The 15,303-nt window shown below is 42.2% G+C and overlaps 2 protein-coding genes across 4 annotated transcripts; one reads left to right on the top strand and one right to left on the bottom strand.

The window, feature by feature from the left end:
• The first annotated feature begins 333 nt into the window (after positions 1-333).
• Positions 334-11,555, top strand: TAF5 (TATA-box binding protein associated factor 5). The gene is made up of 11 exons (XM_042818465.1): positions 334-847; positions 2,033-2,273; positions 3,334-3,649; positions 4,267-4,430; positions 4,869-5,004; positions 5,478-5,598; positions 6,614-6,743; positions 7,389-7,553; positions 7,973-8,150; positions 8,284-8,461; positions 9,717-11,555. Exons 1-11 carry the CDS (start codon positions 334-336, stop codon positions 9,932-9,934), a joined length of 2,361 nt encoding a protein of 786 aa, XP_042674399.1. The 3' UTR covers positions 9,935-11,555.
• Positions 11,556-12,580: 1,025 nt separating this feature from the next.
• Positions 12,581-15,255, bottom strand: ATP5MK (ATP synthase membrane subunit k). 3 transcript variants are annotated; one of them, XM_042818467.1, is made up of 5 exons: positions 15,154-15,226; positions 14,589-14,622; positions 13,712-13,809; positions 13,533-13,628; positions 12,581-12,664 (listed from the first exon to the last, which is right to left on the bottom strand). In XM_042818467.1, exons 3-4 carry the CDS (start codon positions 13,796-13,798, stop codon positions 13,536-13,538), a joined length of 180 nt encoding a protein of 59 aa, XP_042674401.1. In that variant the 5' UTR covers positions 13,799-13,809; positions 14,589-14,622; positions 15,154-15,226; the 3' UTR covers positions 12,581-12,664; positions 13,533-13,535. The 3 variants fall into 3 exon arrangements, with proteins under 3 accessions (XP_042674401.1, XP_042674400.1, XP_042674402.1); XM_042818466.1 differs by lacking the exon at positions 14,589-14,622 and having other exon boundaries at positions 15,154-15,255; XM_042818468.1 differs by lacking the exons at positions 14,589-14,622; positions 15,154-15,226 and adding an exon at positions 14,814-14,913.
• Positions 15,256-15,303: the final 48 nt, after the last annotated feature.

The following is a 15,303-nucleotide window of genomic DNA, read 5'->3' as shown; positions in this document are numbered from 1 at the left end:
GGCATTGATTTTTTAATACAAAATCAATGTCACTTTGAATATGATCTCTCGCATACACGCACAGAAAGCAGCGGTCCGTCCCGCGGTTTGCGCCCATTCGATCACCGGTCCGTGTTTGCTGCAGGACGCCCACGGAGCATCACCGCCGAACGCGGCGTACTGCGCTCCCAGCCCACCTCGCTGCCGTAAAGCCCTCCCGGCAGCGTCGCAAAATGAAGCTACGAGCGCTCTGCCAGTCACAGAGGGCGGTGCCCTTCCTTTGCCCTGACTGTTGCAAAAACATCCGCGCTTGGCGGCAGCCGCCTGCCACCGGCGAATGGGGGGCGATGCAAGATGGCGGCGGTACCTGAGGAGCCGGCGGAGGTTGCCGCGGTGAAGCCGGACCCGGAGGCGGGGACGCCGCCACAGCCCCCCGCCGCTCCCCCCGCCACCGCCGCACCCCCCGCTCCGTCGGCCGCGGCGGCGGAGGGGGAGACGGCGGGGAGCGCCGGGGATGCATCGTCCGGTAAGCCCTCGGCACCGGGCCCGGCCGCCTCTTCGGCGGCTCTGGACCGGCAGACGCTGGTGGCCGTGCTGCAGTTCCTGCGGCGCAGCAACCTCCGCGAGTCCGAAGAGATCCTGCGTCGCGAAGCTCGACTGCTCGGCGAGGACCTCGGAGCCGCCGCCCTCAGCCCCGCCGGTGCCGGGCTCCCGGGAGCCCCGGGGGGCGAAGGGGATGCCAGCAGCAGCGAGGCACTGCTCAGCCGGGTCGCCGCCGCCGCCACCATCGCGATAGGAGGCAGCGTCGCCCCCGTCGCCTCTTCTAGCCCGGGGGTGGCGGCAGCGGCCGCAGTGCCACCGGGGAAAGGTGAGACGCGCTCGGCAGCTACGGGAGGGGGGGCCCCGCCGGGAGGGACTCGGTGTGCTTCCCGCTGCCTCGGAGCTCGGTGATGCTGAGGCACGGGCTGCGCTCCCCTGGGTGGCTCCTCCGGGGACAGATAAGGCTGCACCCCACTCCTCGGGGAAATCGGTGGTTCTGGCAGTCTGCTGTGCAACTCCAGAAGAGATCGCGATTTTGGGGTGCACCTCTCAGAGAAGGGGACCAAGGATAGGCTGTCTGTTTTACTTGCTGGGACAAGTGCTTCCCGTTGTCTTTGGGTACCATCTCAAGAAGGGCATCACGTGAGGCTGAAGATTCCCTTTGTAGTTGTGATGTGATTACCTTTGTAGAGGTGATGGCTGCAGGGATGTTGCCAGAGCCCCGATGTACAAGCTGCTGCATTTTGAAGAAAAAGCAGTAGGGTACTCGTGGAAAAGGCTTTATGCATTTCTAGTGCCAGCTGATAATGGCTTTAGCTGTTCCTCAGTCCTCAGACTGTAATAAATTTTAACCTGGGCAGCTTTACATAATATTGGAAGTGTTTCAGGAACTTATATGTCTGAATGGCAGTAAGAGTACAATATGAAGTCAGCTTGTTCCTGGCATCACCTGATAGGAGGTACATATATATTAAGATAGAAGACCAAGAGACAAAAGTGTTTAATGACTGCTATGAGAGTGGTAGGAAGTGGCAGAAAATCACTGCCCTGTAATGGCTATGAAGTGGTCTTGGTAAATTGTTCAGCTGATTAACTTAATTTGCTCGTTAGAAGCAAAATAATTATAGTGATTGTATCTTACAGGCTTAAAAATATTCAGCTCCTCATTTGACAGTTTCTAGCCCTTGCAGTGAAGGATTCTGATGCGACGCTAGCTTTTTTTTCACTTAGCTGAGTTAGGCACTACGTTAAATACTTTGTAGGCAACTTTTGGCAGGGAGGGCACAAAAAATTAAGAACTGTACTTGAAGAATCAGTTGCTGGGCTATAGTTAATGTGCCACCATCCTCTCAAGTGTATCACTTAAAGGTAGGGCTGAACAGATGCAAAACAATGTTCTGTTTTGTTCTGAGCATCTTACCTCAGCATAGGTGTTGTTAGCCACTGTGTTTGCTATTTGTGTATTGCTCTTTGAGGCAGCATTACAATCTGTTACATGCTAATGCTTTTGCAGTTGGAGGAGGTGTTGTTGTGGAGGATCAGCCAGATGTGAGTGCAGTGTTGTCTGCCTACAATCAGCAGGGGGACCCAACGCTGTATGAGGAGTACTACAGCGGTTTAAAAAACTTCATTGAGTGTTCCCTGGACTGTCATCGGGCTGAACTGTCTCAGCTGTTTTATCCTCTCTTTGTACACATGTACTTGGAGTTGGTCTACAACCAACATGAGAGTGAAGCTAAGTCTTTTTTTGAAAGGTAAGTGATTTTAATTTGTGTAATTCCATTATGTGCTGTCTGCTACTTTAAGTCCGTTAGCTGTAGTGGCTGGCATAGGTATGTGTACATATGTACATATACAAACACATGTTCTTCAGTAATGCTGAAGGGACTTACAATCTGTGGTTTGCTGGAATTGTTAATCCTTTTCCAATCTTCAGTGTTAGAAAGATGTGCAAACTCCATGCTTTTGAACTGTACACTTGCAGATTTTAATGGTGTTTATGTTGAGGTGGTGGGTTCCCTGCTGCAAAGTATCAATGAGAAGATGCTGCTGCTTTAGGGAAAGATTGTGGGCTCATTTTCTAGCACTTGGAAGTTGCACTGAGATCCAAAGCAGTGCAGTCTATAAATGTTTACTAACATCATACTGTATATATTTAAATTCTTCTAAGATTAAAGGAAATTATCATTAATCTACATTATTATATTCTGGGATCAAACCAATTAAGAAACATTTCAATCCGTGTTTATCCCTCAAACATGGTCAGAAGAAAAGTTCTTTAAATAATTAAAATGTTCCCTGCCACAAGTATCTTATAAATGATTTGAATTAAAAATGGAAGCTTATTTTTTCTAGATGTATGTCAGCTATTAGGTAATGTGAGTGGGAAGTGAGGAATGTATTCATTGTTAAATGTGCATATTCATATGAGTCAATTACAAATACATCCAGGTAGTCTTACATAATAAGAAATGCCTTGTACTTTATGGTACCACTAATTGAAGTTTCATTTATGTAGATAGATGTATTAGTGTAACTATTTACTGCAGGCAGTAATCCTTTGTGCTTATGCATTTCTGTGTATTCTCTTCATCTTTTTTTTTTTTTTTAACTCTTAATTAATTTTACTGTGTACAATAAGTCGCTGATTCCTTGCGAAAGGAATTTTATTCCAGCACAAAGATCATTCCATATATAGTTGTTGAGGAATCTTTAGAAGCTACTGTGTTTCATGTTAAAGTGATGTAATTAAGTGTGCACTTAGGAGATGGTGTTTTCCTAATAAATCTTTTACCTTGTGTTGAATTTCAATAGATTTCATGGGGATCAGGAATGTTATTACCAAGATGACCTCCGTGTGTTATCTAGCTTAACCAAAAAGGAACATATGAAAGGCAATGAGACCATGCTGGATTTCCGAACAAGCAAGTTTGTTCTGCGTATTTCCCGTGACTCTTACCAACTCTTGAAGAGGCATCTTCAGGAAAAGCAGAACAACCAGATCTGGAACATTGTTCAGGAACATCTCTACATTGATATTTTTGATGGAATGCCTCGTAGTAAACAACAGATAGATGCTATGGTTGGGAGTTTGGCTGGGGAGGCAAAACGAGAGGCAAATAAAGCAAAGGTAGGAGGAAAAGATTATTGCTCTTTATTAATGAACGTTTCCAGAGTAGTTTTTCAGAAAGTGCTGACTACTGCTACTTGAGATCTTAAACAACAACACGAACAAAGTGAAGGAAGAGTTCAGTACAAATAGATGTTATCAGGAGTAGAGAAATCAAAGTGTGTCACTGACCAGTAGAAGGAACTGTGATAGACAGCTCTATATTCTGTTTGCTGAACTGGATTTAAACTCATGATTTTGCTGTGTAGTTTTAAAATGGACCCATCTGGCATCCTCTCTAGTACAGCAACAACGGTTCTTACTTCCAGTTGTTACTGCAAAGACTGTTGGGTAGATCTCAACAGTAGTTGTAGTACTATATAATGCCACACAAATACATTATGTAAGTGGTAGGGATTTTGCTTTAGGGAAGCACTAAGAGGTTATGGGAGAACTCACAGTTGTCCAGATCAATTGTTGGGTAAAACAGCAGAACATGTATTACACTTGTGACAGACTAATCAGTAACGAATGCAGTAATGTTTAATTTAGTAGAGCTGTCCCTTTCAGACTGAAAAATTAGTGTTCAGTAAAAGAAACAGTTGCCATTATGTCGTATGTATCTTATTGGCTTGCAGGTTTTCTTTGGCTTATTGAAAGAACCAGAGTTTGATGTGCCTTTGGATGATGAAGATGAAGAGGGAGAAAATGAGGAAGGAAAACCAAAGAAGAAAAAACCTAAAAGAGACAGTGTGGGGTCAAAAAGTAAAAAACAGGACCCTAATGCTCCTCCTCAAAACAGGTACCAAGGGAATGATGTGCAGAGAACTCCTGTTAAATCCAGCATTATCATGCCAAATGTGCAGTGCTGGTCACATGATGCTTTAGCTCTTTGTCCATTTCAGCTGTAGACAGCTTCAGCCATAAGACTTCAAGGCAGCTAATGCGAAGCTTAGCATGTAGCCTTCTGTCTTTACCCTTCATATCAATCTAGACTTCCTGATTTTATTTGGTTACCCCCTCATCTTTTCTGGCCATACTCAAATAGTTACCTCGTTTCACCACCTGTCTGGAATTCTTAAAGCTACTGCTTCTTTTTCTCATCAATCTTTACATAGTATTTCATTCTTCTGAATTTATTTTGATATTTGAATATTGAGTTATAAGGTTGCATGTGAAGATTCTGCTTTCTCTGTTTAAATTGACAATATGGAAAGTTCATAAAAATGTGTGCTTCTAGAATTCCTCTTCCTGAACTGAAAGACTCAGATAAACTGGATAAAGTGATGAACATGAAGGAAGCTGCCAGACGTGTGCGTCTTGGGCCAGAGTGCCTGCCTTCCATCTGTTTCTACACGTTCCTTAATGCTTATCAGGTTGGTAAAAGAAGAATTTGGGTGATATGAAGGAGGGAATCAAAATGATAAACTTCACTCTTAATAAAGAAAGAAGACTGAAGAGTTAACGTTGGTTGTCAGAGCATTTGGAACATTCAAAATTCTACTTATAAACTTCCTTAAACTAATTTCTATGTTCCTTGGGTTTGCTCTGGTTTTGCCTTAATTCTTTCTTTCATTTTTCCAATGTGACCCCGAGTGCATTGTACAGAATACAGTCGATAGTTTGCACCAAAATGCTGGGAAGCAGTGCTGCTTTGTCACTATTAACTGTACCTCACCTATGTATCTTTCTGTCTAGTGGTGCAAGAATTTCAAAGATGTGTTTGTCCAAACTATTCTATTTCTTTTAAATGAGCATAGTTCATTCTCCTTTTGGTGTATAAGGTTTGGTAATGTTTGAAATACACTGTGGAAGCTACAAACAACATCAGTGGCTATTTTGTCTATAGGGTTTAACTGCAGTGGATATTACAGATGACTCTAGCATGATTGTAGGAGGCTTTGCTGACTCCACAGTCAGAGTGTGGTCTGTGACTCCGAAAAAGCTACGTAGTGTGAAAGCAGCAGCAGGTAATTAAGTCAAAGAAAATTGAATGTCAGTGTGCATTGTTTGTGTCACGGGTGTTTTGTGGGAACAGAAAATTGTGTCTGTCAGGAGAGTTGTTTTGAGCAGTTGCATGTTGTCACTTTGAAGAAACACTGTGCACAGTTGTATATTTGCATCTTATCATTAGAAATATGTATTTGTAAAGGAAGGAGATATCTGGCTGTGTACACCTACTGCCAGGCAGCCTGCACACAAATGAACAGTTCTTAGTCTTGGTGCTGAAATGAAATGTGGTGTTCAGCAAATGGTAGCCTACAGATTGGAAGTTATTTTAAGTTGTGTGTAGCGGTGTATAATCAAAGAATACTAGGATGTTAAAATCACAAAATAAACAAGAGAGTTAGGCAAAGCAGACTATGGTAACAAAAGAGAATAAATACAAGGCTTACCCTATCCTGGGCTCACCCACAAAACACCAGAAGGAGGGATCTCCAGACAAGATCCTTGCCTGCTGGTAGCCAGCTCTTAAATAGGTCCAGGAGGGATGCAGCCTGGCTCCACCCCTTCTGGCAGCACAGCTGAATTGCCTTCACCTGTGCTCCTCTGGCTGACTCATGGCTCACCTCAGGTGATCAATCAGAGGTTCAGGCCGTGACTCAGCAGTTCCCATACAAGTGGGAAGCTGTCAAAAAGACCTGGGAAAAGACATGAAAGTTTGTCATCTCAAAAGTGTGTCTTAAGGCTAAACAATACATGTATGAAAAACAAACCAATCAGGATTTTATCTATTATGAGTTTTTATCGATTTTATCTATTATGAAGACTTGTGAAAGAGTGATTATTTATGTGAAGTATTATTGTCACCTTCTACAAGGGTAGAAGTGTTGTGCCGTTGTACACACTTCACCATGACCTATTTCAAGGTGCTTTTGTTTGTGAGTTACTTATCGACTGTGGAGAAGATGTTACTTGTCTTCATGGCATTTGTCTTTGAACCTCTGACAGTTGTTATGATGCATGAACTTTGAAATATTGCAGACCTCAGTCTGATTGACAAAGAATCAGATGATGTCTTGGAGAGGATCATGGATGAGAAAACTGCAAGTGAGTTGAAGATTTTGTATGGTCACAGTGGACCTGTCTATGGCACCAGCTTCAGTCCCGACAGGTAAAATAAAGTTTACAAGCTAATTAGTTTGCTTATCTTGAGTCTTAATTGTACGCTATGAATGTGAACATGTTTTTAATGCGGCTTCTTCCAGAAGATTAAAGTAACTCTTGTGTCTTCTTTAAAATAACAGAATTTAAAACGTTTTGTAAGCTACACAAGAGACAACCATCACAGAAGTACAGCTGAGAAGTAAACTTTGTGTGGAACATGAATACAGAGTCTATATATGATCTATACTCTATACATGGAGTCTGTTCATAATTTCTTATGAATTAAGAAAAAGAATTCATACTGAGATCACATTCAGGGAATCGTACCATTTAGTTCAGAGTTACATTAAGATCATTTTAAAGTAATATAGCATAGCAATCTACTGTTTGGTTTTGGTTTGTTTTTCGTGTGAACGTAACGTGCCCCTCTGTATTGCTGTGTCATGAGAATTAATCATCAGTGTTCAAATGTCTCTTTTGCATAAGGACTGAGGGCTCAATTCTTCCTGAACACTTTACTGTTGCTTACTTCACTGAAATCCTGATTTATATGGGACATACTAATTGGTAGCTGCCCAGTGGAGAGTTTTATGTATCATAGAATTATGGTGTGAATTTGATATGTAATATCCTATACTTTCTCCTGTGACAGGAACTACCTGCTGTCCTGTTCTGAGGATGGTACTGTCAGATTGTGGAGCCTCCAAACATTCACGTGTCTGGTGGGATATAAAGGACACAACTATCCAGTATGGGATACACAGTTCTCTCCTTACGGGTATTACTTTGTGTCAGGGGGACACGACAGAGTGGCTAGGTAAGAAATTAGATGAGTTTTCTACATATCAGTTTTGTGGTGAATTAACCCTGGAAGAGATTATTGGCTGATGTACTATAGGCTAACCTATTTTGGGAAATAAATTTTATCACACGGGAGTTAAAATACTGAGCAGCTGTTTTAATGTACATATTTTTTTCCTTTCAACACACATCAGAGATAGCATCTCTCCTTCGTGGTCATTTAATTAAAAATATTTTCTCCTGCTCTTTATTAACCATGACAGAATATTCTTTATTTCTCCCTTCTGAGAAGCACAGTTTTCCAGAACAGATCCTGCTAATTCAGTAAACTTACCAGTGAGAAGCCATTCATTAATTACTTCCTTTTTTTATTACTGTGCAATAGATTCTGAACTTCATGGGGGCTCCCTTTATTAACAAAGCTTTTCTTTTCAGACTGTGGGCAACAGATCATTACCAGCCTTTACGGATATTTGCTGGCCACCTTGCAGATGTGACATGTACTCGATTTCACCCCAACTCCAACTATATTGCCACTGGCTCAGCAGACAGAACTGTACGGCTCTGGGATGTTTTAAATGGGAATTGTGTAAGAATATTCACTGGACATAAGGTAAAGGCACATCACCGACGTGACAATTTCTATGGTGGGATTCTGAAGAATACAGCGTTTAGAATACAGATTGACTGGCTAAGAAGGCTTAATTAGCTTGTTTGGCTTTCCTCTCTGCAAATGTCTTTTGTAGGGTCCGATTCATTCGTTGGCATTTTCTCCTAATGGACGATTCCTGGCTACTGGAGCAACAGATGGCAGAGTTCTGCTGTGGGATATTGGACACGGCTTGATGGTCGGAGAACTGAAAGGGCACTCTGACACCATCTATGCGCTCCGATTCAGTAGGGATGGGGAGATTTTAGCATCAGGTAAAAGTCGCTGGAAGCAAGCAAGTTTCCGTTGTGTTCCGTCTATGTGAAGTGGGATTATGTAATGGATTCCTTAAGCTGTGGAAGACAAATTAGTCACTGTCTTAAGCAGACCCAGCAAATTAAAACTGGTGGTAGCAGGTATTCTGGGAACTGGAGGAAAGGTGTTACACAGTTAATTGATAGTGAAGGTTGGGCTCTGTACATAGTGCTGGTGTAAACTGAAGTCAGAAATACTTCTGGGGCAGACAAGAAATGGCTGGTCTTAAAGATGCTTGGGGTACTGAGATGGGAGGAGAGGTGGGGGGCACATAGCAGGACTTGAAGAGAGGGCAAGAAAATAAGTAATCTGTAGCCTTACTGTTATTTCGTGCTAGATTTTTAATATAAAATTATGTATCAATGATCAGGTTTATGAGCAGTGGAACTTGTGAAGTTTGCTTGGTTTTCCTGCTTGTCCACGTGGATACTCTGGTGGCTGATTTGGTAGGGCTCCTTTGGTAGGGCCACTATTTTCACTCTGTGGAGGCACAAAGTTTCATCTCTGTGAACTGTTGTCTTAAAATGCATAGGAATTTAGGAAATTCCAAATTTGCTCTGTTCTGTCAACTAGTTGAAGTTAGTGAAAAAGTTCATTTTCTGATAGAAGAAATAATGTACAGATACTGTAAGCTGGATTCTAAGTAATTTCCTTACGAAATCAGGCTAGGAATTTATTTAGTTCCCTGTTCCTAACTGCAGTGCTTTAAGAATCCTGAGTGAGCCGCTACCACAGGGTGAATGCTTCCAGAGTGCAGGTTTGATCCAGCCTGCATGGTGGTTCCTTCAGCTGACCAGTGCTCCAATGAAAGCACAGACCTCTGGGCCTGCAAAATACCGGGGTCTTCCCTCTATCAAAGAAAGTATTCAAGTATCAGAAAAAAAGTTACTGTGACTTAGAATCATAAACATCTGGTGGAGTTGGGATGTAGCCCTAAGGTTGTCTTGCCTTTTCAAATGCTGGCTGATAGCATGGAAACCCAGATGTGTTTCTTTGCACTTTATCCACAGTGTGTCCCTGTTAGATTACAGGTGATAGCTTTTATGTGTGCTTTTGCTTTGTTAAAGGCTTGTTTAAAAATGCTTCACTGCAGGATGAGGGCTTACTATTCAGTTATGAGTAATTCTGCTTTGTGAGTTTGAATTCCTATTGTGTTTACTTGCTGTCTAGTAAGGAAAAGACTTTTAACTGTTACTTTCCTTTTTTCTCGTTTAGGTTCAATGGATAACACAGTTCGGCTGTGGGATGCAGTGAAAGCATTTGAAGATTTAGAAACGGATGACTTTACTACAGCCACGGGACACATAAACTTGCCTGAAAACTCACAGGACTTGTTACTAGGTACATACATGACCAAATCAACTCCAGTTGTACACCTTCATTTTACACGCAGGAACTTGCTGCTCGCTGCAGGAGCCTACAGTTCACAGTAGATCAGGAAGATGTGAGACTGGCTGGCTGTGCCAAGTTGTTGCAGCAGTGACCTCAGAATGTGAGATGAAGAGAAATGTCTTGTATGGGTGGACTTCACCAGTCCAATGCAGGAAGAAACAAAATTGTGTAAACTAACTCAAGCAACATCTCTGTTCTGCTCTCATAATTCACATGTTCTGCTCCCACAGTTTGAAAATGCTGGAGCTTGACAAGACATTGTGGATTTAAAGGAAGGAATTGTTTCGTGGTGCTTTTGGTAAATGTATACGTACGTGTATATATATATATGTATGTATATGGAAACGGCTGTCTCCTCTCAGAGATGCTATTGAGCTCTGCTGAAACTTCTGGAAAGTTAACAGCCTTGGTATTTGTTCTCAAATGACTTTTTTTAAAGCACTTAATGTATGGTTTGGTAACGTTTAACCAGTCTCAAACACAGGTAAAAACTTCAGACTCAGAAAAGAAGAATGTAGTTTAACTCACTATAGCCTAGGCTGGGCAACAGGTATGGTGAGGATATTACAGCAACAAATGGGGCATTGAAAGAATAAGCCCAACAGGCAGAGGCTTGTGGGGAACTGCAGAGAAGTTACATGTAGTTTTTATGCATCTAAGTACCAAGTCCTGAAAAGATTTCAAACTTCTGTGCTCTTTTGAGTTATTAGAAATGCAGATCTTGTTATTCTGTTCTGACAAGTAGCTGCTGCTGTGTGATAAGCAACACAAGTTGCAATGTGAATTCTTTGGAGGGATGGTCTGGGGGAAAGGGACAACTGACATGCATCACCCAATTTTAAAAACATTATACTTAAACCCTCATGTGTTTTATTAGATTTGAAAAGCTTCAAAAACCAGCATCCTTTCAGCACATAGTTCAATACATCACACTGTAAAAACTAGTGAAGGATCAAGAAATTGCAGAGCAAAAAGCTTACTCAGTCATCAGTATGCTATCAGTTTGCTTTTGAAAGGCTGGCTTGTCTGCTTGTGTGACAATTGCCACCCAAAAAAACCCTGCTATACTCCAGTAAGTCTTGCTGGACAACCAGTAAAGCTCAGAGCTTCTAAGGAAAAGATACAAAATACTGGGAGGATAGAGCATGTTTTGGGGTCTATGAATGGAAAAGGAAAGGCCTCTTAGAATCTTCTACATACAAGGAAATCTGTTTGTATTCCCTGCTACTTGCAGTAAGGGCTCAGGCACTTAAACAATCTGCTGGCTCTCTACTGAAGATGCAGAAAACCAAGACTTGACATTTCTAAAGTAAACAAAGAACTACCTCCTATCTCATCCTTTTTCTGACTAAGCCTTGGAGTAAAGGGGCATTGGGGCATTAAATGTCAAAATAAGGGTAGAAAATTCATAAGGAAACTAATTTGGAAACTTTCTTTAAAGACAAAAGGTTAAAACTAAACTACTGTGGATTTTATCTGTAAAGGTACATCAAAATTTCCTAGCACTCAATATGACCAGCTAGACTTAAGTAAAATTGTAGTAAATTAAGTTACCTAAAAGCACATACAGCATTGAGAGCTTGAAGAAAACACTGCCACATTCTGCCTTTTTGTTTTGTACAGTTTTATACTTTTGATAGTATAATAAATACTAAAACCACACAGCTTGTGTCTGTACACTGTACGTTGGAAGAAGATGCTTTCTTTCCCTGACAGCTGCAGTGGATGTGAGAGCAGTGCTTTTAAATGTGAGTACTGTGCTAGGAGAAACAAAGTAGTTCAGCAGTTGATGACTAGTTATTTAACTTACATTTAGTTCTAACTGTATGGGATACATTTTAGCCAAGTGTATGCGAAAGTCAAAAAGGACGGAGGCTGTTGATGTAAACAGGACAGAAAGACTAGTTTTATGCAAAAGGATGGCTTCAATAATAAATTAAGGCTGGAGGGAGAACATGAGAGCCTTGTGTAATTTCCTCTGACCTACACTTTTTGCCAGCAGTCATGCTTACCTCCTAAGTTTAGGGCTTTTTGTCTCCTACTTTTGTGTCCCAGGTCCCACGTTCAACCCTTGTTGCTGGTGACCTGCCAAAAAGCACTGTGCTGTGTAACCACCTCCATTGAAGGAAATGAATTTTACTGAATTTTGTTGTAGAAAGATGGAGTAGAGAGCATGATATACCAGCTTTAGGGGTGGGCAGAGAGCTGGCTGTATATACCAGTCAACTAAGGATCACACTCTGTTGGGATGCTTTCAACTCAAAACCAGAAAGATTCTATGCAAAATACAGGCAACAGAGGCAGCAGCTGACTGCTGTTTCTGTACTGCATTATCATTAATGAAGTAATGGTTTCCATGTAAGTTAGTAGCTGGAAGTGTTAAAAAAAAAAAAGTAACCAGCACAACCAAGTATTGCAAGCCATGCAAGTTTACTGATGTCCACTATGAGACTCAGCAACACAGATGCTCTGCGCAGCTGTAAGCTCTGTGCTTGCTAAGATCGTGCTGCTGAGATCTTCCCTAGATTACTACTAAGTGCTCAGGAGGATGTGTTACAACAACAGATGAGATCAAATACTCAGGAAAGAGTCAGCTACTCCATCTCCACTACAGATGATTTTTGAAATAGGAAGAAAGTATCCCACTTCTGCTTCTTTGCACCATGTCAAATTTTCAATAAAGCAAATAATTGTTTATATTTTATTAGCCACCACAGGACATCAGTCTCCTTTAAAATGACACAGATTGGTGCTTCAGACATGCCAAAAACCTGCCAAGAGATGAGAGAGCAAACATATTAGTACCGCTGTGCAAGGCTTGCTATTTGAGCATCATCCCTTCCCACAGTCCAAACAGTTTTACATAAAAGCAGGCAAATTTCAACATTAAAAAAAGGAAGTAGTGTCCCTTTATCATAAACAGTAGTAATAAGCTGAAGCTTATTGTTTTCTACCCATTTTGCAGGCTGTGAGGACAACACAAAGATTTTTTCAAAATGCCATTTCAGTGAAAATGTATTTGAAAGTGGACTATATATTGTAACACTTGGTTTTTGCTACATAAGAACAAGCTCAACCACTTCCCTATGGTCCTTGCCTACTCAGCTCTCAGCGCATTGTGTATAGGGCTCCTTTTCTCTGTTCAAAAGGTCTTAATGCAGCGTTAATCTCCTCATAGAATTCTCAGATACAGTTAATAACTAAGTCATTACCTATTACTTTATTTCAATACTCAAAGCAGTAGTAGCAATAGTTATTTTTTTTACAGCAAAAGGATAAATCACAGGCACACACTGTGTAGGCAAAACCTGACACGCCTAGATGCAACATCCATCCATTCCTCCTTCCTTGCTTACTCTGCATGAGGATCCCTAACCCTGTTTGGCATGTCTGAAGAATAAAAAGAACAGCAGTAACCCATGATTTCTGAACAAATTAGGTCGTTACTGGGGTCTACAAAAGGCCCTCTCCCACCCCCTCCAAATTACTCTACAACATAATTAAGGTTTAAAATTGTGCACAGAATTCACATGCCTGTGCTTCTTCTCCTAATTATGTTTTGTTATTAGCAGTTTCTTTGTCACTCTTTCTTCCTGAGTTGGAATTGAACCATTTTCTGGAAGAAAACTGGCCGCTTACCATTTATTTATCTGCCACAGCAGGAGTTTTCTTTTTAGGTCTGAGCTTGAAATACAAGACGAGCATTGCAATGCCTGTATACGTTGCTATTACATACTGTAAAAAAAAAAGTTTACTGTCAGTCTAAAACTCAAAAAAACACATTATTACCAGACTACAAAAGTTGTCATGATACGTACATTCCTCCTGCCTGTGATGGTGTAGGAATTGAAGTACTTCTGAAATCCAGTGAACTGGTGTTGAGATCCTGAGTCATGGCCAGCCATGGTTGCTGGTTCTAACAAGCAATACAAGACAGTTAATAAGTTTTACAGTCAGTTGGACTGTAGAAGATCAAACTGATCTCCATGCTGTGCCTAGTTCTTCCACTGACAAAACTATTACAATGTTTTCAGAACATTTAACAGACTAGATATACACTGAAGAATGGGCATATTCAGAGCACTGCATTTTTAAAGGCAAGAAAATAAGGGGCTTTAAAACCTGCTCTGCTCACAGCTGCACATTACTATTGTATTTTACTTGACCAGACTGGGCTAAAATACATATTTCTACTCAGTTTTCAGCTATACCAGCAAGCCAGTTGAGGCAACTATAGGACCTTATAAGTGTTTTCACAGATACAGTGAAATCACCAAGCATGAGAGCACACATTTGCATTTTGTCTGCACCTAGACCAAAATCCCAGGTCTACTGCACAAAGTCAGTTAGCACAACAGCCTACCAAACATACAGGAACATACTTGCAGAATCACTCAGTAGCTGATGCTAGCACCTCTAGAGATCATACAGTCCAACCCCAACCTGATCAAAACAGGGTCACTCATGGACTTGTCATTAGATTTTTGAGTATCTCCAGAGATGGAGGCTCCACAAATGCCCTGGAGAGCCTGTTTCAGTATCTGACCTTCCTTACAGCATAAGAGGTTTTAATGCTTAGAGGTATATTTTTTAAGAGTATCCTTCTCTTATGCTTAAGGAAGCCATATTTAAGACAGACACTTGTTTACTTTATACCTCAGCTCAAAGGAAGTACACGTGCCGCACACTACCTACCAAGCTTAGCAGAGATGCTGAAGCCCCTGGCACCCTATAAAATAGATACAGAGAATGGCTGTAGCTAGTTCTGCATTCATGAACACAATCCTTGCACAAACCCGGCCCTGTAACACCTCTGCTATACAGTTAGAGATGCCTGCCTGCGTTCAGCTGAGGGTGAAACAGTGAAGACCTCAAAGAAACCTCCCCAGACATTTGCAGTAGACGACGTGGAAAGCCAACCTGATCTTTGATTTACACAAGACCGAAGCAAAACCCTGGAGAAGAGTCACTGGGAACTTTCCAAGGGCGGCTCGGAGCCCAGACAGCACAATGCAAGCTTTCCTTTTCAGAAGAACTCCCTGCCCTCGGCACGCCTTTCACAGATGCTGCCTCGCCACGGGCCGGAGCTGAGGAGGCGACACAGCGATTGAAGGTCGCGGGCACCCTTGAGAATAACCATAGCCCAACACCACGTACAGCTACCCTCCCACCCAGCGGCAAAGTCCACCAGAAAGAGCAGGAGACAAAGACCCGCACTCAAGCCAGACAGGCTCCCTCCCACCACAGCTGCCACAACTACCTTGGCTGCCTCCTTCCTCACCGCCTCGCTCTGCCCTTCTTCAGTGCCCTCCCACAAGATGGCGGCCACCCAGCTGCGCGCGCAGCCACCAATCCGCACGCTGATTGGTTGTCCACGGAAGCAGGACGCCCCCCTCCCGGCCTAGAGGAC

Source organism: Centrocercus urophasianus, unplaced genomic scaffold (genome assembly GCF_019232065.1).
Source record: "Centrocercus urophasianus isolate 14NV4802_14NV808 unplaced genomic scaffold, USGS_Curo_1.0 seq_17, whole genome shotgun sequence".
NCBI lineage: Eukaryota > Metazoa > Chordata > Aves > Galliformes > Phasianidae > Centrocercus > Centrocercus urophasianus.
Note: the sequence above shows the minus strand (reverse complement) of the source record. Positions and strands in the feature narration are given on the sequence as shown.

Coding starts and splice junctions, on each gene's coding strand:
- TAF5 (XM_042818465.1), top strand. CDS start 334: ATGGCGGCGGTACCTGAGGAGCCGGCGGAGGTTGCCGCGGTGAAGCCG. Junction 2,274..3,333: donor GCTAAGTCTTTTTTTGAAAG/GTAAGTGATTTT, acceptor GAATTTCAATAG/ATTTCATGGGGATCAGGAAT. Junction 7,554..7,972: donor GGACACGACAGAGTGGCTAG/GTAAGAAATTAG, acceptor TTTTCTTTTCAG/ACTGTGGGCAACAGATCATT.
- ATP5MK (XM_042818466.1), bottom strand. CDS start 13,798: ATGGCTGGCCATGACTCAGGATCTCAACACCAGTTCACTGGATTTCAG. Junction 13,629..13,711: donor CCATCACAGGCAGGAGGAAT/GTACGTATCATG, acceptor TTTTTTTTACAG/TATGTAATAGCAACGTATAC.